At 36.4% G+C, this 25,136-nt stretch overlaps 1 protein-coding gene across 16 annotated transcripts in view; it reads left to right on the top strand.

Moving 5' to 3' along the window:
- mbnl2 (muscleblind-like splicing regulator 2) overlaps nucleotides 1-24,850 on the top strand; it is an 81,887-nt gene extending 57,037 nt beyond the window's left edge. For 4 of the 16 annotated variants that reach the window (XM_048197915.1, XM_048197916.1, XM_048197918.1 and 1 more), the window contains exons 3-11: nucleotides 1,242-1,406; nucleotides 1,516-1,716; nucleotides 3,342-3,596; nucleotides 9,290-9,343; nucleotides 9,669-9,825; nucleotides 12,070-12,105; nucleotides 13,624-13,718; nucleotides 19,152-19,271; nucleotides 22,913-22,971. In XM_048197915.1, the coding sequence (XP_048053872.1) occupies nucleotides 1,242-1,406; nucleotides 1,516-1,716; nucleotides 3,342-3,596; nucleotides 9,290-9,343; nucleotides 9,669-9,825; nucleotides 12,070-12,105; nucleotides 13,624-13,718; nucleotides 19,152-19,268 (1,080 nt within the window). In that variant the 3' untranslated portion in view covers nucleotides 19,269-19,271; nucleotides 22,913-22,971. Of the gene's footprint in view, nucleotides 1-1,241; nucleotides 1,407-1,515; nucleotides 1,717-3,341; nucleotides 3,597-9,289; nucleotides 9,344-9,668; nucleotides 9,826-12,069; nucleotides 12,106-13,623; nucleotides 13,719-19,151; nucleotides 19,272-22,912 lie in introns of all 16 variants that reach the window. The other 12 variants (XM_048197920.1, XM_048197922.1, XM_048197919.1 and 9 more) reach the window with 12 other exon arrangements.
- The last annotated feature ends 286 nt before the right edge of the window (nucleotides 24,851-25,136 follow it).

Here is a 25,136-nt window from a genome sequence, read left to right as displayed (position 1 = left end):
CAGTATAAAATTAAAAAAAATCTTTTATAGTAATTTTTCATTTTAAAATTTAGCATTAAATATTAAAAACAGAATTGGAAAATACAAAATTTAGAAATATGTACAATTAAATTACATATAATTAAAAAAATAACTATTTATTAAACATTTCTTTAAAATGTATTATTTTTTTTAAATAAATTATATCTATATTTTTGTTTTCGTCAGTTTCCTTGTTTTGTAAGTAGCATGAGCGTGTGATATTTGTGTTCAAGGTTACCGTGGAGATCTCACACCTCCAGCGAGCAGCTGATGCTGTAGAATGCATGCAGGGCAACGCAGCATCTGCAGAGGCAGAGAGATTCTCTTTCTGTGTCTCTGCATGTCCGCAGTATGTGCTACCGCTGCGTTTTTTTTTTTAACCCCTCCTCCACAATTTTTCACATCTCTGTATCAGTTCGGCCTCCCGTGTCACTGGATATCCTGCAGTGGAGGTTTAATGCAAACACACGCTTGACCTTGTGAGAACATTCTTCTAACTTTGGCCTACTTAATTAATATTGCAGTATGGAGTCGACATCTTCACTGCATTGATGCTGCTTGTATTTCATGCATGTTGTACAGTCATTTCTACACTGTTTTAGCTGCTGCTTCTTTTTTGCAGAGGTGTACTTTATTGGCATGTTAAAAATAAAATCTCTTTTCTCATATCGTGAATTAAGATTTTGGTCATATTGCCTGCTCACAAAGTCTATTTCATGCTTTTAACTAAACTGATTTACTGTATAAATTGATGAAACATTCTCCATTAAAATATTGCTTGCAAAAAGTTTTATGTTGTTAATATATCTATATATTATAATATTATGCTTTTTGGCTTCTAAATTATGCAATGTTGTAGTTGTGGCATCTACCACTCTTGAAAATAAATGGGTAGAAAGTAAAATAAAAAATATGCAAATAGATGTTGTTTTGTGTTTTCGCATAGGTACATTTATTAATGTGTTTACTATATATAATGAGTCAGTAGTCGAATAATGACAGTATAAAGTTATGAAATGAATTTGAAGAGCACAGATCAGATCAGTTTATTTTTTTGAGAATTTGATGAGAAATGATTGTCTCATCAGATCTCTGAATTTTGATTGCAGACTTATGGGCTGACTTTTTTTGGATACTTGTGGGATTACTGGGGTTTTTTCAGACTAGGAGGAACAGTTGAGATTCTTATGAGTTCTCATTTGTGATCTTTCTTGCTGTAGGGTCGGTGTACGAGAGAGAACTGTAAGTACCTTCACCCACCAGCGCATCTGAAGACGCAGCTGGAAATCAACGGACGCAACAACCTCATCCAGCAGAAGACCGCAGCAGCGATGCTGGCCCAGCAGATGCAGTTCATGATCCCTGGCACCACCATGCAACCAGTGGTATGCAACTTTGCGTCTTTCTTTTTTGCTGCATTTTGCTTTTTTTGAGCCTTCCAGATGTGGAAGTTGTTATTATTTTATGTAAATATCATATTAATTGTCTTCACAGCCTACATTTCCTGTCAGCCAAGGTCTGGGCTCAAGCCCTGGACTGAGTTACGCACCGTATCTGACTCCCATGAGCCACGGCATGGGTCTTGTCCCCACAGAGATGCTCTCCAGCACCCCTGTCATCGTCCCCGGCAGCCCGCCGGTTAGCGTGCCGAGCTCGTCCTCCACGCAGAAACTACTGCGCACAGACAAGCTCGAGGTAATGCGTCACACCGAGACATTGTTGAGGCCAACATTTAATTCAGCTTGAGACAAACTGCATCATTTCTGAACCAGAGTTTGAATCTCATTGCAATTATTGAAATCTAGATAAAAGGTATTAGAAAACCTAAAGCATAAAAAAGTAAGTCTAGTTCACGCTTTTAACTAAAATGATTTACTATATAATACAATTGAACATTTACCTTATTTAAAATATTGCTTGCAGAAAGGTTTTGTTAAAATGCACAATAAAATGCTATGCTTTTTGGCCTCAAAAGGATGCAGTGTTGTAGTTCCAGCAACTACCACCAGTGACAAACTCTTAAAGGGACAGTTCACCCAAAAATTCTGTCATTAATTATTCACCCTCATGTCTTTCCAAACCTGTAAGACTTTCGTTCATCTTTGAAACACAAATAAAGATATTTTGATGAATCTGAGAGCTTTCTGTCACTCCATAGCAACTTTGACGCTTCAAAAAGTTCATAAAGAGATCGTAAAACGAATCCATATAAATTAAGCAGTTTAGTTAAAAAATCGTTTTTATTCAAATTTCAGATGGAGTAGTTTTACGATCTCTTTTTGAAGCGTCAAAGTGGTAGTTGTCAATGGAGGGACAGAAAGCTCTCTGATTTCATTAAAATATCTTAATTTGTGTTCCAAAGATGAACAAAGTCTTACAGGTTTGGAACGACATGAGGGTGAGTCATTAATGAGAGAATTTTCATTTTTGGGTGAACTAACCCTTTAAAACTAAGTAGTCAAAACTTGAACCCTTGGGATAAATGGGTAGAAAGTGAAAGATATTGCCAGACATAAGAAAGAAATTATCTGACATTTTAATATTTTGAATCGCAATTCAGTGTGCAAATAAATGACATTTTAATATGCAAATATATTTAAAAAGGGGAAAAAAGACCATCATTCATTATAAAGAAATGATGAAAGAAAGAAAAGACCCATCATAATTCAGTATGCAAATAAATGTAAGAGAGAAAAGACCAATCATAATTCAGTATGCAATTATATGTAAAGACCAATCGTAATTTAAAAAAAGAAAAGTCCAATCATAAGTCAGTATGCATACGGATGCAAGAAAGCAGACCAGTATCATCACTGTCGGATAAATTCTGAATGTCGAACATTTGAGTAAAGTCAAGGTCACTGCGAGATTTCAAACTTTAATATTGAAGTTTATGAAGACGAAAAGCTTTTGTCTGCATGTTAAAGATGGAGCTGAATTAATTGCAGAGAAGTGTGAGAAGGACAGAAAGAAGTGTGAGGCATTTCAATTCAGCGCTGCCTTGCAAGAAAACGATCAGTGCGGTTGAAACAATAACAGTTGAAGGTTGTTTGCGTGCGTGTGTGTCACTAAATGTGCGAACACTTAGCAACTGACTGATGTCTGTGATAATAAGAGGCTCTGTTCCTCTGCAGCCCTCCCACACCGAGAGAGGCTGTCACTGCCTTTGTTAATATTCAGCTCCATGTGTTTATTTACAATACCTGTTCTCATACATGAAAGCTTTGAAACTTCAATGACTCACATCTCTGTTTGCACATTTCTGTTGTGTTCCCTGTTTGTTTTGTCTGCGTGTTTGTTTTGCGTCCGCGAAACACCAGGTGTGTCGCGAGTTTCAGCGGGGTAACTGCGCGCGTGGCGAGACCGACTGCCGCTTCGCCCATCCTAGCGACAGCCCCATGATTGACACGAGCGACAACACGGTCACCGTGTGCATGGACTACATCAAGAGCCGCTGCTCGCGCGAGAAGTGCAAGTATTTCCACCCTCCAGCACATCTGCAGGCCAAGATCAAAGCAGCCCAGCACCAGGCCAACCAGACTGCCGTCGCAGCGCAGGCCGCCGCTGCAGCCATGGTGAGCTAATCGCAGCATGCACAATTCATATTGAAATAACATGCATACGATTCAACGTTTAAAGAGTCATGTTGTGCAAAACATTAAAGTGTGTAAAGGTTTTTAAATTACACCAACGCGCCTCACCAGCTGCATTTAATTTACGGCAGAATTTAATTTACTGCATTGTCACGACACATTGAATCGTAACCAAGGCAGTGCTTAGAATTGTGAAACCTTTTTGGTTATGTGTACGATAAAATCAATTGGCAACACATGTTGAGACGTGCCCGCCGAGGTTGCGATTAAGATATCTGATGATGTTAGCACGTTAAATGTGGAGCACTGCTTTATTATTATATAGCCATGACCCATCTCCAGAATCCGGGCGGGGTTGCGTGCCAAATCTGTGTCGACTCCCTTATCTCATCCCTGGAGGATTTTAGTCCTATTAAACAGCGAGTAAAGAGAGAGAGACAAAGAGACGAGCTGCTTGAGAAGACAGCCTTGTGATAAAAATCACTCCCCCTTCTTATCCGTCTAGTACTGTACTGATGCGATCATTATTAGGTATAGGATGTTAATATAATAAGCATGATGGCTTAAAAGCTTTTTTGCTCACACCCTTGACTGCACAAGGTCAGGGGGCGGCTTACTCTTCCCCATTTCTCTGCCCAATGGGAGGCCTACTCTACTCAAATCAGTCAAGATTAAATTAAGGAGATGGATGACATCTTCATGCCTAACTGACGTGAATGCACAGGTTCATCTATTATCCAAGCGAAACTGCATCTTTGGCCACATGACTGCTCTCATTTGTCTACGCTACAAGCAAGCGACGCAATGCAGCGCTAAATTTCGTGCACCGCTATAAGAAAGGGATGTCGAGTTTTGTTGCGTTTTGCACTTGCAATGTATATGGCTTTGAATATAATAGGTGCCACAGTATCATGTTTTATTGCATCGACATCTCTGAATGTATGCAATGTTTATTTTGTTTATTTCATTACTTACAGTGTAGACAGTTTCGTGAAACAGGTGCTATCAAGTTTTAGTGCGTCACTATCTCTGCATGCATGCAATTTTGTGGCATCGCTTGGTTGCAGCCTTGACAGTTTTGTTGATTTTCTGATGCAAGCAAGCAATGCAACAAAACTACCCCGATCCTATTAAAACCAGTGAACCCACGTGTACTGCTAGTGAGTGATGCATGAAAAGCTATGGAAGCTTGTTTCCGCCACTAAATATAAAAGGTGACTGTGACTTTTTATCTGACAATTCTGATTTTTTTCTCGCAATTGCGAGTTATGAAGTCAGAATTGCATGATATAGTTGCAATTCTGACTTTTTTCTCACAATTGTGAGTTTTATCATGCAATTCTGACTTTATAACTCGCAATTCTGAGAAAAAAGTAAAAATTGTGAGTTATAAAGTCAGAGCTGAATCATATAAACTCGCAATTGCATCTTATAAAGTCAGAATTGCGAGATATAAACTCGCAATTGACTTTCTCAGAATTGTGAGTTTGTCTCGCAATTCTGACTTTATAACTTGCAACTGCAAGAATTGTGAGATAAACTTGAAATTCTAAGAAAAACTGTCAGTCTTTTTCCCCTCACAATTGGACATAACACTCAATTTAGAGTTTATATCTCACAATTCTGACTTTCTCAGAATTGCGATATAAACTCTCAATTGCGAGTTATAAAGTCAGAATTACATGATATAAACTTGCAATTGCATCTTATAAAGTCAGAATTGCGTGATATAAACTCCTCTAAACTCGTAGACTTTCTAACTCGTAATTCTGACTTCATATCACACAGTTCTGTCTTTATATCACGCAATTCTGACTTTATATCATGCAATTCTGACTTTATAACTCACAGTTGAGAGTTTATATCTCACAGTTCTGAGAAAAAAAAGTCAGAATTTTGAGATATAAACTCACAATTGCAAGGAAAAAAAGTTGAAATTACCTTTTTTATTTTTTTTATTTCATGGCAGAAACAAGCTTCCATAACCTGTACTGCACATTTGCTTTGTTGCTTTGTTGTTTATAGGAGCAACTGGGATTTTTCTACATTGCAAGTCAGGAACGCAATTTAACAATACTAGATTGCTCGTGATATAATCAGCAAAACTTTTTACATTGAGAGTGGTGTGATGCAACAAAACTTGATATTGCATGCTTGTTTTTTGTAATGGAAGTGAAATTGTTTTGCTTACACCGCATGCAAGGAATGTTGTGCAACAAAATAAATCACTCTCACTATAATCAACAGAAGAGAGTGATAAGATGCAAGAAAATTTCCAAACTAGTGATATACAGTAGATAGCTTTGTTGATTATAATACAAGTAATGCAATTTTGCATTGCTTCATTGCAGCATTCCTGCAACATAAAGTTTGTCTTGACAAACTTTTTTTCATCTAGTTTTATTTACACTGCAACAAGCAGAGCAGTACAATAAAACTATTTTGCTCCTGTTTAAGCTGTCTACACTACAAGCAACACAATGCGATTTGACGGCTTGTGTGCATGCAGTGTAGGAAGCTTTGTGGATTATAATGAAAGCATGTGTTTTTTTCTACAACACAAGTAAGCAATGCAATGCAAGAACTAGAACAGCTCCTGTTATAATCAATAAAACTACATTACAAGTTTGCAACGCAATGCAACAAACGCTTGCCGTTTATAATGGGAAAGATCTAGTTTTCTTGCACTGCATCACTAATTTAATTGATTGCAGCGGTAAGGATCTAGTTTGGTCGCGTCACTCGCTTGGAGTGTAGACACGGTATTTGGCAGCAAGCTTTCGCGCTTCCACATCTCACGCTGGTGTGGTTTTATTTTGCTGCGTTTGCTGTCATGACACTCACATGCTTGGCCTCATTCGTTTTGCTGTTTACTCCATTTTCGCTTTTGCTTTTGCCCTGAACCCTTTTGTCTTTTTCCACTGTGGCGTCTGGGTCAGAAGGTGACGCGAGGACAGTATCAGCTCACCAGCCATAACAATAAAACAAGAGTGAAAATAAAGACCCAGGTTTCCTGAGCGTACAGCGACCTGAGATAAACCGCCAGCTTTGGCTACAGGGTAAAACGCTGGTAGCCTTAAGGTGCAATGTCCTTTCCCTGATTATGATGTAATGACATTGCAGATAATAAAGCAGATTTTTTCTAGGGTTTAAACCAGGCCACTTACTGAAGCAATCGATCCCTGCGCCCAAACCAAATGCAAAAGAGTTTAAAAGTGAGAGACAGAGGACACGGTTATAGTTTCTTCATTTTCTTGTCTTTTATTTTCTCTCTGTTTTTTTTTGTTTTGTTTGTTTTTTCCAGTTGAAGGTTATGTAATTCTGTATGATAAATCCCTGTGGGTGGCATATTTATTTTAATGGTTCTCTATGTTGGCGGAGGGGAGCAAAACATGAAACTCTTGGTTACAAGAATGCCTTCAGCATGCACAATTCAAGTGCATTTTATTCTGATGTTTATTAAAAGCTCTGTTCCTAAACCTACTGATCTGCCTTCCTGGACAGCACTAGACTCTAACGTAAACACAACGCAAAGGCTTGTGACTTATGCTGCTTTCTAAGATACCTTGTTTTGCAGAAATTCATGCAGCAAGTATCCTTCAGAGAGAATTTAATCCCAGAATGCATGTGACAATCTCAGTGAACAGTTAGATTTTAATGCAGAAAGCATCACTAAAATCGTTCAGTTTGCTGCTGTATATTTTTATGCTTAGAGTATGTTAGTTTAGCAACATGCAAAAGTCAGACTTTAGTTGAGACTCCAGTGCACTTTGCATGAGAAGTGCTTTCTGAGTAGCGCACTAAGTTGCTGCCTACGTAGAGTGTTCCAAATAAGTCATCTATGGTTCAAAAGGTAGCAGCCTATAGCCGTGTTTCCACTGCAGGAACTTTCCCCAGGAACTAGGGACTTTAGGGTGTTACTCGTGGTGTGTTTCGACCACAGGAACCAGGGTCTAAATGAAGTTCCGTGTAAAAAAATTTCCCTCTCAGAAAGTCCCTGCTCTAGAGGTTGTACTTTTTCAAAGTTCTGCAACTTTCGGGGGTTAGACTAATTTGCCGCATCTTCACGGTACTTGAGACCGCGATGGAAACGCAGACAGCAGCAGGTCTGGGAGAAAAAAGTTCCTGGGACAAATTGTTCCGGGTAATTTCGGTGGAAATGCAGCTTATGTAGACAGCAATGCAGCACACTAGGTTTTTGAACAGAGCTTTGAGAGAGTTCAGGCATAGATGTTTTTCCTTTTAATAAAATGTTCATCTTTCTTTAAATGACTCTTCAAGTGCATTATCTTTCTCTCGCAAACTTTATTTGCCTGTAATCTGTGACTATACTATAAAGAAGAACAGAAGCATTTTTCTTTTCAACATTCTAGCATTATAGTTTTTTTTTTTTTTTTTTTTTTTTCTGTGGATATTCTGATTTGAAGCATTTTTGCATGGCCCTCAGTGTCATCTCATTTCAAGCGTCCTGTTTTTCTTTACTAAATATTTTGCTGCCCGTCATTCCATTAAACCACATCTCTACTTCTTACCAGTACTTTTGCATGGCATTTTATTAATGAGGAATATTGGAGATATATAAATTAGAGTTAATTGCCTATGAATATTTATATTAATACAAATATAAATATGGGCCACATCTGATACGGCAAAAAAAATAACTCATAACCAGCAACGTAAAGGAACATAAATTGGACGTTCTCAAATATAAGAATAAACAGAGCTCCACATTCTGTGATCACTCGCAGCAGTTGTTTTCTTTTGGTTCCGTGACCTTTACGATTTTTATGTAGAGAGTCATTTTAATCCCTTAGTTTGTAAGAAATTGCAACATATTTTGACAGAAGTGAATGTCAAGGAAGGCATTTCTCCTAGACGACCTCGCCTCGTTTACCAAGTGTCCTTTGATTTTTTTTTTTTGATTTTTTTTTTTTGCTAAGTGGTGGTAAATGTCATAGCGCATGTTAAAATCAGCCAGATTTCCATTGGCAGAAACATGATGCACGGGCCGGTGAATTAGCCCATGCAGTTTGTACCCTATTCCAGTCTTAATTAGCAATCGCGCAAGCGTTCAATAGCGCTGTCAGGCAAAGTTAATGTAGCTTCGGTATTGACCGAAAGAAGCCGTCGAAGCCATGTTGACGGCGCTCGTCCCTGAAAAGAAATGCCTACCTGACATTCTGCCATCGTTTGATTTTAATCCGCCAAGCACACAGAAAACCCTTCGATAGCGGATATCGGGTGCCGGATACGGTCAGTGTGTTTTGTGCAGTGTTTGTTCTCTATTGATTTACTGCTAAAGATGATTCGGAGAGCTTTCATAACACTAATATCTACAATCCCATTAGCCTTTTTGACTTTGATTGGTAAATGGTGAGAATCTTGATTTCTGACGCTTTTAACACAGGTATTGTAGATGCTTTTTGCTTTCGTACTAATTCAGAACGTAGCGATATGTTTCTTTGAGACGAGTTTTTTCGTTTATGTGCATGCCTATTGTTTTGTATGTGGTATACTGCATTCAGATTATTTTTGTTTTTGTTTTTTTCCTTCTCACCTATCCACAATGCAATGCTGTCCCCATGATGCACCTCTGCTTGCTGTTACCTGTATGTTAATACGCTTGAATCCCATTGGCCCACTGCCATCATGTGCTCGCTGCCTGCTATTAAAAGACTCAGTCGACTGCCAAAGCAATGAAGCGACCCCTCGAGGCATCTGTAGATCTGGTACTATGACCTTTCACCTTTTGCTTTGCATGTAGCTTTTTAATGTACTGTAGCAACTCACAGACTTTTTTAATTTTGGCTTCTTTGTTTTGATAGAAACAGTAAAAGTCACCAAGTACATGTATGTAGATATTACCATCAGTCAATTTTGAAGAATGAATGTGTGTGGTAATTATTGAAGCCTAGTAAACATAAGTGCCTCCTTGTGTAAAACGGAGCGATGCAGCTTCGAGTCAACAATGTGCATTGATATTTGTGTGAGTGGATGCGTGCAAACCCCGTTTAACTCACGCATGTCTTCTCTTTCACGTGTTGCCACGCTCAGGCCTTTCCCCATGGAGTCCTGCAGCCCCTACCAAAGAGACCAGCACTAGAAAAGAGTAACGGGGCCAGTACTCTCTTCAACCCCAGTGTCTTGCACTACCAACAGGCTTTGGCCAACGCACAGCTTCAGCAGCCCACCGCTGCGTTCTTTCCCACAGGTAAGAACACGCATGCACACATACAAACCCATGCACACACACACACACACACACACACACACACACTGCTTCGTATTAATCCCTGGGTCACCCTCTAAACGTTACACCCCTTTTCTCTTCTGCGATCCCTACGTAACGTCTGAATAACCAAGGCTTTTAAAAGGGCGTTTGTCCCTTTTGCATGCAGTGAGTGCACGGAATACTAATGCATAACTTCGAGGGAACGTGTTTTTTAAAAAGACACGTTATTTCAAGAGCACTCCTGATATGAATTTCGCTAGCGTTAATGGACGTTTGGGGTTCTTTGATCTAAAAATCATAGCCGGCCATAGATTAAATTAGAAATATTCACAGAAGTGCTTTGATCTGCACATCTGTACACTGTCAGATTATATATCTTGACTCCCACCAATATGGGCCAACACATAATGCTGATGTATACTTACATAATACAGTTATTTGGATAACAATTATGATGCCCACAAAATTACAGTAACAGTTAACTTGTACTTAAAATCCTCTTTGAAATATTTGAAAATTGTGCATCATCTATTGCAAACGTCGAATTTGCAGATGCTGATGGTCTGTGACTGGCTTAATATATTAATCTGCCTGGCCGATATATCGCTCTCTAAAAATTGGCAAAAACATTTTATATTTATTTTTGATACAATATTTATACTGCTATTTGAAAACAAGAGATATTTGTAATTCATTTTAATAAACTTGGTGATATTGTCTATAACTATATCTTATATATATATATATATATATAAAAATAAAATATTTGTGTGTGTGTATATATATATATATATATATATATATATATATATATATATATATATATATATATATATATATATATATATATATATATATATATATATATATAAACGCACACATTTATAAAATGTACATAATACATAAAATTAACTTTTGAATATTTAAAAAATAAATTAATTAATAAAAGTCTTACAATCTTAAAATGGCTAAATATTGTCTGATTAATTTGCCTGGCAAACAAAATTGCAGGATCATTTTAATAATATTTTAAATATAAGTATAATTCTAAATCATTTATAATCAGTTTATAATTAAATTTTTATACAATATTTATTTAAGATTAACATGTCTGAAAAACATGAAATTATTATAATTAATTGCAGTCTATATAAATTATATATTATAATATATAATTCTTTAAAAAAAACAATTAATTAAACTAAATGGTTATTATATTTTACTGAACATTTTAATTATTTGAAAACTAAATTTAAGATTTCAGATGACAGTAAATTATATATCTCACAAAAATAATAAGTTATTTTTATTATTATTATTACTATTGTTTTATTATTATTTGTGTAATCAGTTGAAAATATTAATACAGATAATAAAGATTATAAATGATATTATTTATAATAAAATATTATATTTATAATTTATTTGTATTATATATTATTATTGTGTGTAATCAATTGAAAAGATTTGCTGATGCTGATTGTTAAATAGCCTACTTTCAGTCGATTAATCGGCCTGGCTGATATATCCGTAAAGCCAACATTCACATGAATCACAGTGCGTTACATTAAACAATAGCAGTATATTCCACCTACTATCTCTCTTTACCTGTAGGCGTATCTACTGCGGTATTTTTATAACAATAAACACAGGAAAAAACTCTCTGTACGCAGGGTCTCGGAGCGAGTCCTGCTGTCTAATCCCTTGTAGGTGTATTTTGTCATCACACACCCACATGGTGGTTGTGTTTCCTTTTAGCTGTCCTCCTGTGCCCCCGTTCCTCCCTCTTCTCCAGCTCTGAGCCTTTTGTAACAGCAGTATGTCTATTTTAACCGTAGGAGTGGCTGTTCCCTCACCGCATGACTCTCTTGTATGTATGTGTGTGTGTGTGTGTGTGTGTGTGTGTGTGTGTGTGTGTGGCTGAATTTTAGCCGTCTTCCTCCTCTGCCCTGTTGCCCTCTTCCTCTTCTCCTACACTGCGCTCTAATTTCACAACGCTAAGCTCCTGTCCTCTCATTGTGGCCCTTGCGAATATTGATCCAGTTTATCTTCCTGGAATACTCTGAGATTTTTACCGGAATGACGACACGGTGGAGCGAGCAATCTATAATGACAAGCTTAATTGGATTTGTATGGCATGCTGAATTCTGAATCTCTGGCTCTGTGTCTAATATGTTTTTCTTCCCTATTAACCTCTCTCCACTCTTCACTGCATGGTCACAGGGTCAGTTCTGTGCATGGCTCCTGCTAGCAGCATTGGTAGGTTCCTCCTCTTCCTGTCTGTCTGTCTGTCTGTCTGTTCCCCACCTCACATTGAGATCTAGTCGCTCTTACAGGTGATTTGAGGCTTGATGACCTGTGACTGTAATGTCACACAAAGCACCACATCAAATTAGCACCTGTTGATGAAATCTGACCAGTGACACCATCGTGCATCTGTTTTCTGCTTTATTTTGCTTCTATTCACCTGCAAGAGCTCTCTGTGTGTTTGAAATATTTACATTTCTCTCTTTGGGGTTTTGCAATTTACAGTATATTATTAAATTCATTATTAATCATTTACAGTGGTTATTTTTTATTATTATAGTTATTCTACATATTTTACATCTTTATATTCATATTATTCAATTTACTTTACTGTAAATAATTTCAAATTACAATTATTTTTACAGTGGCTATTATTATATTTCATATTAATTTGTGTATGTCCTATTTAAAATTCCATTTTTTACAGTGACTTTATTATTATGATTAGAAATTTGTTATAATTATTTATATATATATATATATATATATATATATATATATATATATATATATATATATATATATATATATATATATAAATATTATTTATAAATATTGTACATTTTATATGAATAATTTTATTTTAACTCATTTTAAATGCCAAATTTTTTACAGTTGTTATTTTATTGTTTTAAATTTATAATTCTTTATATCTGTATGTATTTTACATATGCATATATTATGCAATACTCATTTACAGTGGATTTTATCATTGTATTATTATTATTATTTTAAACTTTAAGTTAATATATTCATATTATGATTTCACGTTTACATATATTTACATACAATTTTTAAATTATAAATAATTTTACATTTTTTCCCAGTGGCTTTTATTTTTATTATTATTATAATCTTCATCATTTCGTTATTTTAAACTGTCATTTTAAAGTCGTTTAAACAGTATTTGTGTGAAAACACCAGATCCAAAGCGAACAGGCTGTTAATAATAGGCATTGTCTTGTGTTGTGTACTATTGATTGGGAAATTTGATCAGTTTCCTAGAGAAATAGCACACTTGATCATAATTGACCTGTCTGAGCCACACAAACGGCCATTCTCTGTAGTTTGCCGTAGATCGTAGGATCAATACTTCCCGATCGGCGCGAGACCGGTTAACGGCTCGTGTAATCTATCACCCGCACTAACCACCCATGCCAAACTTCTCTGGGTACAACTGATTATGGTGATAAATTTCCTTGAGGTGATTGTAATCATCCTTTTTCCTCTTTTTTTTGTTTGTTTTGTTTTTTTTCCCCATGCTTCTCTCGCTTTGCATCGTGATTGCATGCCATCTGCTGGTTTAACCTAACGATGGCTCGCTGCTCTGTAATATACACCATTGCTAAACAACAAAACCAAAAAACAAACTACAAAAACCCTACCAACCAACCAAACACCTGTTGCATTTGGTTTCCATAATGCTCCACCTACCTGTTCATTGCTTCCATGGTTCCCTTCCTGAAAAAGTACCCATGATGTACAGTGCTACGCCTGCTACTGTCTCTGCAGCAACAACTCCTGCCACAAGTGTCCCCTACGCAACAACAGCACCAGCCAATCAGGTTTGCTCCTTTTAAAAGCTTTCTTTCATAAATCCCTGAGCTCTGAATAAGCACTTTGCCTCGAATTCATTGGCACGAATCACAAAATCAAATGCATTTATTCGGACGGATCGGTGCTTATTCAGAGCTCGCACATTGGCAAATAGTAGTTGTGTTGTGTTGCATTATTTTCTTGTTTTGTTCTGCATGTCCTTGCTTTATTTTGATGTCGAGATATCCTTCCTCATCTACACACCTTGATGACAAACATGACTGGTGTCAAGCTAAAAATACACACCTCACTCCATTCTAGATCTTCCGCATACAATCATTTCCACTTATTCTCCCGCTCTTTGCCCGTCTCTGGGTTGGTTTGGGAAAGCAGGGAGAAGGTGAGTTGCAGAGCCAGGACGGACGCTGCGACGCAGAAGGAGGGAATCTGCGTGACGTTCACGACCCGGCAATTACCGCGTCTGACTGACAATAGCCGCAGACTCTGAACACCGTTTGCTCATATGAACACCGTTTAATGTGCTTTTTGTGGCAAATTCAGGTCAAACTGCACCGTGCACAATAGCTATAATGTAATGAAAAATCGACACGTTACATGAGTTCCCATCATGCTCGGAAAACTCGGACCGCTCCCATTCTTTGGTATTGTTCACCCAGGGGGTCACATAAGGAGACTTTGAGGTCTTTCCCACTTCCGGCGTTCTTAAATGGAGCCTTCCTGTCACTGAGCGGCTTTTCCTGTTGTTTCGCGGGGCCTGAATATACTCAGGAACTGGGACGTTGAGGGTTATTTGTAGTCTTATCATGTGAAATTGAACCTGTTTCCTGAGGGTCTCTTGCCAGACGGTTCAAGGCTCTACAGCGCCACCTGGCAGGAGAATGAAGTACAGAATCTCACGTCTCACCAGTCTCCAGTCAGGTTAATTGAGTTTAAAAGATGCAGTTCATACCATGTTTTTTATTGTACAATATCTTTCATAACCGATTAGGTTTCAGCGTAGAGCCACAAATCTTGACACTGAACATGCAACTGTGTTTTGCAGCCCGTTTTTATTTGGTTAATGCAAGAGCCACATTGTCTCATTTTTCTGTGGTTTGGAAATGTACAGTAAATATAAATATTTAAATTGGTAAATTCATTATTAATAATAACAATAATAATATTTGTAATGTTTTAAATTAATTAATATTTATATAATAATATCTAATTATATTATTTATATAATAATCATTAATTTATTTAATTCATTAATATTTATAAAATTATAATAATATTAGTAATAATAATTTATTTAAAAATACTGTAATTAAACTATTAAATATTACAATAAATATTAACATTTTAGTAGTAGATGTAAATTTTAAACAATGTTATTATTAAATTATTAAATATTAAAACAAAATATTATAATTTTAGTAGTAGTAGTAGATATAAATTTTAAACAATGTTATTATTAAATTATTAAATATATTACAATTTTATTCCAAAATGCTATTATTATTTATTATTATTATTATTATTATTATTATTATCTATAAATTAAATAATACTGTAAATGTCAAAAACCCAGAGAAATAAATGTGAAAATTTAAAACAAAGATACTAACTACTACAATAATAATAATAATAATAATAATAATAATAATAATAAGGATGTTAATAATAATAATGTTATTATTATTTTATTGATTTTATTATATATTTGTATATGTTGTATACATTTGATATATTATTCATTTTATTATATATTATTTTATCTATTATTCCTTTTTATTTCAAAATATTTCAGATTAAGATTATTCAATTATCTTGACTTGACTTAACTATTAAACTGAATACAATAAATATTAAAATGTTAGTAGTAGCAGTTGTAAATTTAAAAACAATGCTATTATTAAATATTAAAATAAATATTATAATCTTGGTAGTAGTTAAGTGTTAATATGAAATTATTAAATATTAAAATTCAATTCAAAATGTTATTATTATTATTATTATTATTATTATTAATTCAGATTATTTAATTATCTTGACTTATTTCCATGTCAAACAGGATTTTCAACAAGAAAAAATATGAGAAGAAATCGATTTGATAGTGAAAAGCTTTTCTGTATGCTTGGTGCTTCAGGCCTTGGAGGCGTCACCTGAAAATGAATGTCATTTCGTTTTGATGAAAGATGATGAAAACATTTCTTTTCTTTAATGCATCACTGATTTGTTCACTACAAGGCCAGAAACAAATTACGAAAATAAATAGTCAACTTAAATCTTGCGTTAGCTTAAAATGTGCAAAAATGACACATTAATATTTATGTCATACATTTAGCATGACTTCAGACTCGTGATGTTTATTCTCAGACGTGATTTAATACAGGTTTTTAGAGTTGAAGATGGAACACAGAGGCCTTTTCTCTGATGTTTGTTTGCGTCAGTCTCAGACCCAGACAGACAGAACCAGCAGTGGCCGCTGAGTCATCGCTGCAAGCGCTAATCTCACACATGAGTTTAATTATGCAGAGAGAGAGTGAGAGAGAGACAGAGAGACGGGCTGCGGGCATGTGCGCAGGAGGCATAAACAAACGCTTGACTGCTGTAACAGACGCAGTTTTGAGGTGACGACTTTAGCTTGAAGCAGATGAACGCAGGTCACGTTATAATCTACTGAACTGAGGCTGTGTTCGGAATGGCACACTAACTTACTGCTTACTGCCCAGTACACAGTGCATACTGCCTACTATTTTTTAAAAATAGTGTGAAATAGTATACAATATACAACAAATGTTTCAGAGTAGCATGCTACAGTGTTGTCACAAGACATGCATTGAACATTAATTCAGCACAGCTGTCCAGCTGACAAATAAATGTGCTAATCATTCTTTAAAGGGATAGTTCACCCAAAAATGAAAATTTGATGTTTATCTGCTTACCCCCAGGGCATCCAAGATGTAGGTGTCTTTGTTTCTTCAGTAGAACACAAATGATGATTTTTAACTGCAACCGTTGCCATCTGTCAGTGGTATAATGCAAGTCAGCGGGAACTTGGACTATAAGAGTAAATAAAACAAGACAGACAAATCCAAATTAAACCCTGCGGTTCGTGACGACACATTGATGTCTTAAGACACGAAACGATCGGTTTGTGTGAGAAACCGAACAGTATTTATATCATTTTTTATCTCTAATACACCACTATGTCCAACTGCATTCATCACTCAATTAGTGAGGTCTGATCGCGCTCTGACAGCGGCAGTGATGTCTCGCGCATATACTTCAATGAGAGCGAGACATCACTGCCGTTGTCAGAGCGCGATCAGACCAAACGAATCGAGTGATGAATGCCGTTGGACATAGTGGTGTATTAGAGGTAAAAAATGATATAAATACTGTTCGGTTTCTCGCACAAACCGATCGTTTCTTGTCTTAGGACATCAATGTGTCGTCACGAGCCGCAGGGTTTAATTTGGACTTGTCTAAGCAAGTTTTATTTACTGTTATTGTAGAAGTTCCCATCCACTAGCATTATTTGACTGACAGACAGCAACAGTTGCAGTTAAAAATCATCATTTGTGTTCTACTGAAGAAACAAAGTCACCTACATCTTGGATGCTCTGGGGGTAAGCAGATAAACATCAAATTTTCATTTTTGGGTGAACTATCCCTTTAAGTAAAAATGTCCTACCTTGCGACTGTCCTCACCAACGGCCATAATCTAAACCATAATAATTCTGTTTGCTGGTGTGAAGTCAAGTTGATTCAGTGAAATTAAATCAATGTTTTTCACTTAAAGGGTTATTTCATACGAAAATGAAAATTCTGTCAATAGTTACTCACCCTCATGTCGTTCCACACCCGTAAGACTTTCATTTATCTTCAGAAGACAAATCAAGATCTTTTTTGATGAAATCTGAGAGCTTTCTGTGCCTCCATAGACAGCTACGCAACTACCACTTTGACGCTTCAAAACGATCATAAAGAGATCGTAAAACTACTCCATATGAATTGAGGGGTGAAGTCTAAATTTTGTGAAGAGACTCAATTGTTTTATATGATGAACAGATTTAATTTAGGCTTTAATTCACATATAAACATTGATCAGTGAACATGAACAAAAGCTCAACCGAACCTGCTTGACCCACAAGAAGGTTGTAGAAGCTCAAACATGCTGCGTAACACGAGAATGAACCTCATTACCTCATTGGTTCTTGTGAAAGCTTATAAGCTCAAGCTCTCAGATTTCATGAAAAAGATTTGTGTTCTGAAGATGAATGAAGGTCTTACGGGTTTGAAACGACATGATGGTGAGTAATTAATGACAGAAATTTCATTTTTGGGTGAACTAACCCTTTAAAATCACTTGGTTAGACTTTAAATGAACCGTTTTGACTCGAGTCAAAAATATAATTCTTTGAATCAAATTGCCTAAATATGGTTCAGCTAACAATATAGTTGGAACACCTACCACTTTTTACTGTGTAGAACAGTGTTTCTCAACCAATCTTTATAAAATATCTGAATATTAATTTTTGTATATTTTGACATTGACATGTTCCCATAAAAGAGGAAGATAATATATGTTTAATGTACCTGACAATATAACTAAATATAGGACAAGTCAACAAACGTAGTAGTAGTAAATTATACTAGATTGCTTTTGGTTGTCACAAAGACATTAATGATACCAATGCGCCATTTTTATTCTGGGGTCCTTGAGGATGGTTCCAAATATGATGGGGGTCCATGACTCAAAAAAGGTTGAGATTCACTGGTGTAGAATACTTCAATTATACATAGGTAAAAACTCATTATAGCTGGGTTTTGCCCTACTATACCCTACATATTAATACACAAATATATATATAAAATAGTTACTGATATGCAAATATATGGTTTTATTTGTCAAGAGTATATTTCAAATGACTGACTCAACCCGGCCAGCAATAAAATTATAATAGAAAGTTTTAGATAAAGCAAATGCGTTCCTATGAAACGCATGCTTTCCCAAAACAGATTGGTCGTCATTACGACAATGTAATCGTTGAGGGAATTTATCATTATAACGTTCTGTTCCAAGCCAATATCTGTGCACCTTAAAACGTATTGCTACAGTTATCGAATGGATTTTTATCAGCACTAAACGGACTTCAGCTGAACAATGACACTATTTTCTTCTTGGAGCTCTGTTGAAGCATTGAACTCTGTTTGCATCACTGCATCATTTTCCTGTTTATCACTGTAAAGCTGCTTTGAAATCTGTATTGTTTAAAGCGCTACATAAATATAAATAAACTTGATTTGATCGAAACTTGCCATAGAGATTAAAGTGCAAGTTATGTGCTACTAACAATAGTGTTTTTCTGAAACACAGCTAGTTTGTACTTTACCGTAACATGTATATGTGTACTTATAAAAGTGTTCCATTTATAATTATTCCCCGCCTCCAGTTCACTCATGCCGCATTCTACACGAAGATGAAACGTCACATGGAGCGCGTTGCGTTTTGGGAAACAGTATCCCATGCAGCTCCCTCAGATGCATACATCAGATATCAGCAAATGTAGTAGGTAATTTGGGAGCTCCTTGCATACAGTATACACATTCCATACTGCAACATAGGAGTTCTATGGCAGTATGCCATTCCGAACACAGCTTCCGTACTGATTTCAGCGTTCTTTAGATGCTTTTAGCAGATGCTGGCAAATATAGTAGGTCATCCAGGTATTACATGCAGAAAATTGGCATACTACGCACTCTATACATACTGAATACTGCAGAAATAGTAAGAGTAGTATGATAGTATGCTATTTCAAACACAGCCTGAGACTCTGTGTTTAGTGGGGCTTTGAGGCTTTTGGTATCTGAATTGATGGGACGTCCTTGGCATGTGCGCCTCCCCATTGGGTCTGATGTGCCAAGAAAGATGTGAAGAGTTCATGGGATGTTGAGGACAGCAGCATCAGATGTAGGGCAGCAGCGCCCCCTCCTGGACAGAGAGGGGAGCGACTGAGGATTGACAGATTTATTTCCTAAAGCTTTTTTTTTTTTTAAATGCAAATCTTTCATCTACTATCAACGTTTATGAAGCCTTTTTATTTACTTACGTGCATATAGTCTGTCTGCAATTCCTTGATATTAAAATAATGTTTTTACATTATTAATATAATGATATTTTAAAAATAAATAATAAAATAAAATATTTTAATAATATTTCATTAAAAATAAAATATATTTTTTTAAAATAATTTATGTACATTTAAAAAGTAAAGCTCTAGAATTATATATTATATTATTTATATAATGTATTTGTTTTTATTTTTATAATGTATATTTACATTAATATAGTGATATTTTCTGTTGATAAACTATTTATGATTTTATAAACTAAATATATATAATAATTATATAGATATAACTATAAATAAATTAGAATTGCATATATTTGCATTATGTAATTTATAGTAATTTTATGTAATATTACATACTGTTGATAAATTACATTTTAGTAAGTATGGAAATTACAATAACTGTAATATGTAAATGTTTTATTTATATATTTTCTATAATATTTATAAAATATAAATCCTAGCTCCCTTAGTTTATCAATGGCAAGGTGGTTTTGTAAATGTGTCTGACGTTGTTACTTCATTTATTACAAATCAGGATAGAAAACTGCTTGTCAAATTGTTCACGGAGTCTTAAAATGCAGTAGTCCGAAATAAATTACATATTTGTCAATTATAGCAGCTAAACCTGGTTTACATCACATTCAACATCATGATCCAACATAGAGTTGCTGTTACTTACATTGCCATTGTCTCATCGGGCTCTGTGTAGCTTGCATGTGAACCCTCTCTGGCCTTGCTTTCCCATCATGCCATGGTGCAGCCGGCTGTCAAGCTTCCACTCGCCACACTGTCGCCTCGCCTTTAGCTCAGCGCTCTGCTCACAACACTGACGGTGTTTCATAGTAACTTTACACATTTGGTGACTAAACTAGAATGTGAAGCTTGGGTGCCACACTGCTGCCTGATCATACTGCGCTTTTACTGTTTGGCCTGGGCTTCTTTAATAACACATTTCAAGATGTTTTGGATCCAGGCAAAAGATTAGTTATACGACCCACACACTTTGCCAAGTGCCAGTTGGCTATATCATAATATTGATTTATATGTGATGTTTGTGATGTTGTTTGAGGCATTTTGATGGGTTTTCCGTTACTCTGGTGTTTACAACCACTTGCATGCGTGCATGCAGAAGAATTTAAAACCTCTGAAAACAGAAAACACACGAAAAGACATCAAAATATTGTTCTGTGACCCGAGGCCTTGCTGATTCCCACCTCTAATAAATGCTGTTATATAACCAGATGAAATGAATCAGAAACGAAGCCCCCATGAGTGCTGACTGTATCCACATTTTGAGATGGAGACCTGGCTGTGTTCTGACTCGCATACTAGCATACTACTCTTGCTATTTCTGCAGTATGCGACGCATAATTTTATGTATGCACTGAATGCATTGATTAGCCTGCCAAAGCTATATATGCAAAAGTTTTTTGAAAGAAATTAATACTTTTATTCAGCAAGGATACATCAAATTGATCAAAAGTAAAAGACGTTTATAATGTTACAAAAGATATTCATTCTCTTCTTTTGAACTTTCAGTTCATCAAAGAATCGTGAAAAAAGTGGTTTCCACAAAAATATGTAGCAAAACAAATGTATTTTTTGTTCACTCCAAAATGAAAAGTACCCCATGATATACTCACCCTCAGGACATCCTAGTGGTATATGACTATCTTCTTTCAGACAAACACAATCGGAGATATATTTAAAAATATCCTGGCTCTACTGAGCTTTATAATGGTAGTGAATGGGGCGCGTGTTTTGAAGCCCCGAAAAATGCATCCGTCCATCATAAAAATAATCCATATGGCTCCAGGGGGTTAATAAAGGCCCTCTGAAATGAAGCAATAGGGTTTTGTTAGAAAAATATCCATATTTAAAACTGGAAAAACTGCCGTACGCTTTGATTTGCGGCACAAGAGTGACTGACCTCTGACCTGACGCGCCATAATTATGAAAGCGGTAGCGCAGAGGACAGAGCAAAACAAAACACAAGTCACGAATTAGAAGTCTAAAAAAATAAATTTTAAAGAGAAACGTCGGAAGATTTCGATATAAGAGAAGAGGAGCTTGAGTTTGTTGCCCAGCCATATTTGTTTAAACCGCGAGAGGCGTCTAAGCTTACACTACTCCATCCTACGTCATACATCGCGTCACGGGTTACTCTTGTGGCGCAATCTGTCTTGCGTAATATGCGTAATATTAAATATGGATATTTTTCTTACAAAAACCCATCGCTTTGCTTTAGAAGGCCTTTATTAACCCCCTGAAGCTGTATGGATCATATATGTGATGAATGGATGCATTTATTTTGGGTTTCAAAACACGCCCCCAGTTCACTACCATTATAGGAGAGCCTGGATATTTTTAAATATATCTCCTGAAAGAAGATGGTCATATACACCTAGGATGGCTTGAGGGTGAGTATACCATGGAATAATTTTCATTTTTGGGTGAACTATCCCTTTAACAATAAAATGTTTAGTGAGCAGCAAATCAGCATATTAGAATGATTTCTGAAGGATCATGTGACACTGAAGACTGGAGTAATGATGCTGAAAATTCAGCTTTGATCACAGGAATAAATGACATTTTACAACATATTCACATAGAAATTTTAAATGACAATATTTCACTATTTTTACTGTATTTTTGATCGAATAAATGCAATCTTGGTTAGCAGAAGAAACTTCTTTCAAACATATTAAAAAATGTTAATGGTAGTGGACATATTTGATTATTTAACAAATATTGATCTGCTTTCTTCCTCAACAGAAGCATGCGAATAAGACCAAGTCCTTTGCATTCGCTGCTTTTTGCTCGTGAGAAAACGAAACACTAAGACAGTCTTTTTAGGGAGGTCACTTAAGTACCACTACATTAACATGCATACGCTCGATAAATAGCATGCACATCCATCGACATCATCTCTATCTACACGGACACCTTTAAACAGTGTTACGCCATGCAGACGTCACGTAGCCTATAAGTCAGAGTACGTAAGATCGATTATGATGTTTAATGGACCTTCACTAATATTCGGATGCTGTTTTGTGTTTGTTTCCCCTCTGTTTGCGCAGATCATCTTGAAGTAAACCACCGAAGAGGAACGGGGTGTCAGGAAGCTGCTTTGAGAAACCCAAAAAGATCCCCGTGTAAATACGACCTGCCCTCCCCGTTAGAACTACAGCAACCTGCATGCTAAAGCGTAAACACATTAGCAACCCACTACACAATACACACACACACCATATACCTGTTATGCTTGGAAAAGTGACTCAACCGGTTTCTAACTTCAAAACAAAAGATATAAAAAAGCAAAACAAGAAAATATATATGAATATATATAAATATATATATATATATATGTCAATGTACAGCACGTTTCATAGAGGCATAAGTGAGATTCATCTGAATGATCGGTCACCCGTCAGATGTAATGTGTATTTTTCTCCCATGGTTGTTTTAAATGAAAAACAAATGCACAATGTTCACCCTGAGCGGACGATGAGCGACGCAAGGAAACACACACACACACACACACACACACACACTAGGTTTGCACTGTCAGAAATAGTGCTTAATATTAAGTGCTTGATTGTCTTGAACGGGAGGACGTCTCCTGCAGAGTATGTCTTAAACATCCCCACGCACCCTCCGGATAGGGGAAAGAGGGGTTGCTCGATTTTTATTTCTTGTTTTAATACACAACACCGAATGTCACATTGCGGACAAAACGAAGATTGTCTACTGGTCAAAAATGCGCCTCCCTCCAGTTTCACCTTCTTGGACTCGAGCTGATCCGTCTTCGGAAACGGAAACGATTCGATTATTGCTGTTCTTCATCCCCAACGGCCAAAGAAAGGTTTACTCTGACACGAAGCATGAACATAAACAGTCGGTGTCAGAAGTGCGAATGTGGCAAACCACGTGCCATGCGACCACGTTTCTGTCTGCGTCTCTGCTAAAGGACTGTGTTTTACTCCTTCCTTTTTTGTTTTTAAATGGACGGTGAATGATTTCGATGTGTCCGTGGGAACACTGGCCATCAGGGAGTCGACTCTGGCTTCTATCCCGTGCCAAGGGCTTACATTAAACTGGAGAGCTGCTGTAAACAAACTCGTACACACTCGTAGACGAGACGGACTTCTCCAATTTGTCTGGGGCCTGTTCGTCGTCCCAATCACACGGTGCCCAGCGAACGGAAAACGCGAGGAGGAAGGGGGCGCGAAACGTTGCAGTAGACGATCTCTGACGCGTCTCTCGCCGATAATCCTGTTTTATTTGATAAACAGTAGAAGTGCCTAAAAAATATATTTTACACAGCAAGCATCTTGAGAAGATGACTTTATGTGGGGTTGGGGGTTATAAAAACACTCTTTGGTGTCAAAAAGCAAGTAAAGCTCCCGAAATGATCTCGGCCCATTTGGACAAAAGAAAAGAGACAAGAAACACGTAGACTTAAATGCATTTCATACACCACCATGGTCTGTTTCATTACACAACATGGATGTTGCTAGAAATTGGTGCAGAACTGAATAATAGGTAGAATGTTGATTGACGTCGGAAATGTAAAGGAACTTTGTCAGGACGAGCTAAATGTCTGTAACGCGTGACGTATGAGTTTGGTAAACGATTGTCATAGCGGTGTGTTCTTAAGCAGTTTTGTTGTTGAGTCAGGACTGTCCGTTCTGTCGTTTTCTTACTATAACGAAACACCTAACAGCATCGTTTCATTTTTATTTGGATGTTGTTGTTTTTTTTGTTTTGTTTTGTTTTGTTTTGTTTTGTTTTTTACATGGAATAGTGTTGTCAAAAATACCAACTTGTGTACCAAATGTGACGATATCAGCATTTCCCCCTAGCATTTTAAGCGCTGTTGAGCGGATGTTGAAGCTATCCCTGAAGCTATCCTTGGTGTAAATGACTTTCTTCTTTCTGATGAACACATTCGGCGTTATATTAATAAATATCCTGAAGTGTCCAAGCTTTATAATGGGAGTGAACGGGACCAACAATTTTGAAGCTCAAGAAAGTGGATCCATCATCATAAACGTACTCCACACTGCTCCTGGGAGTAATAAATATCCATATTTATCAAGTTATGAAGTAAAATATCTAACTTCCGCTAGACCGCCTTCCATATTCAACTTACGAAAACAACATACTTTTTCTTAAGTTGAACGTGGAAGTGGAATATGGAAACTGCGTCAGGCGTTACACTTTCTTCGTAAGTTGAATACAGAAGGCGGCCTGGTGGAAGCTAGATATTTTACTTGAAAACTTGTTAAGTATGGATATTTT

Source organism: Megalobrama amblycephala, linkage group LG7 (assembly GCF_018812025.1).
Source record: "Megalobrama amblycephala isolate DHTTF-2021 linkage group LG7, ASM1881202v1, whole genome shotgun sequence".
Classification (NCBI taxonomy): Eukaryota; Metazoa; Chordata; class Actinopteri; order Cypriniformes; family Xenocyprididae; genus Megalobrama; species Megalobrama amblycephala.
This window is presented reverse-complemented; position numbering and strand designations above follow the sequence as displayed.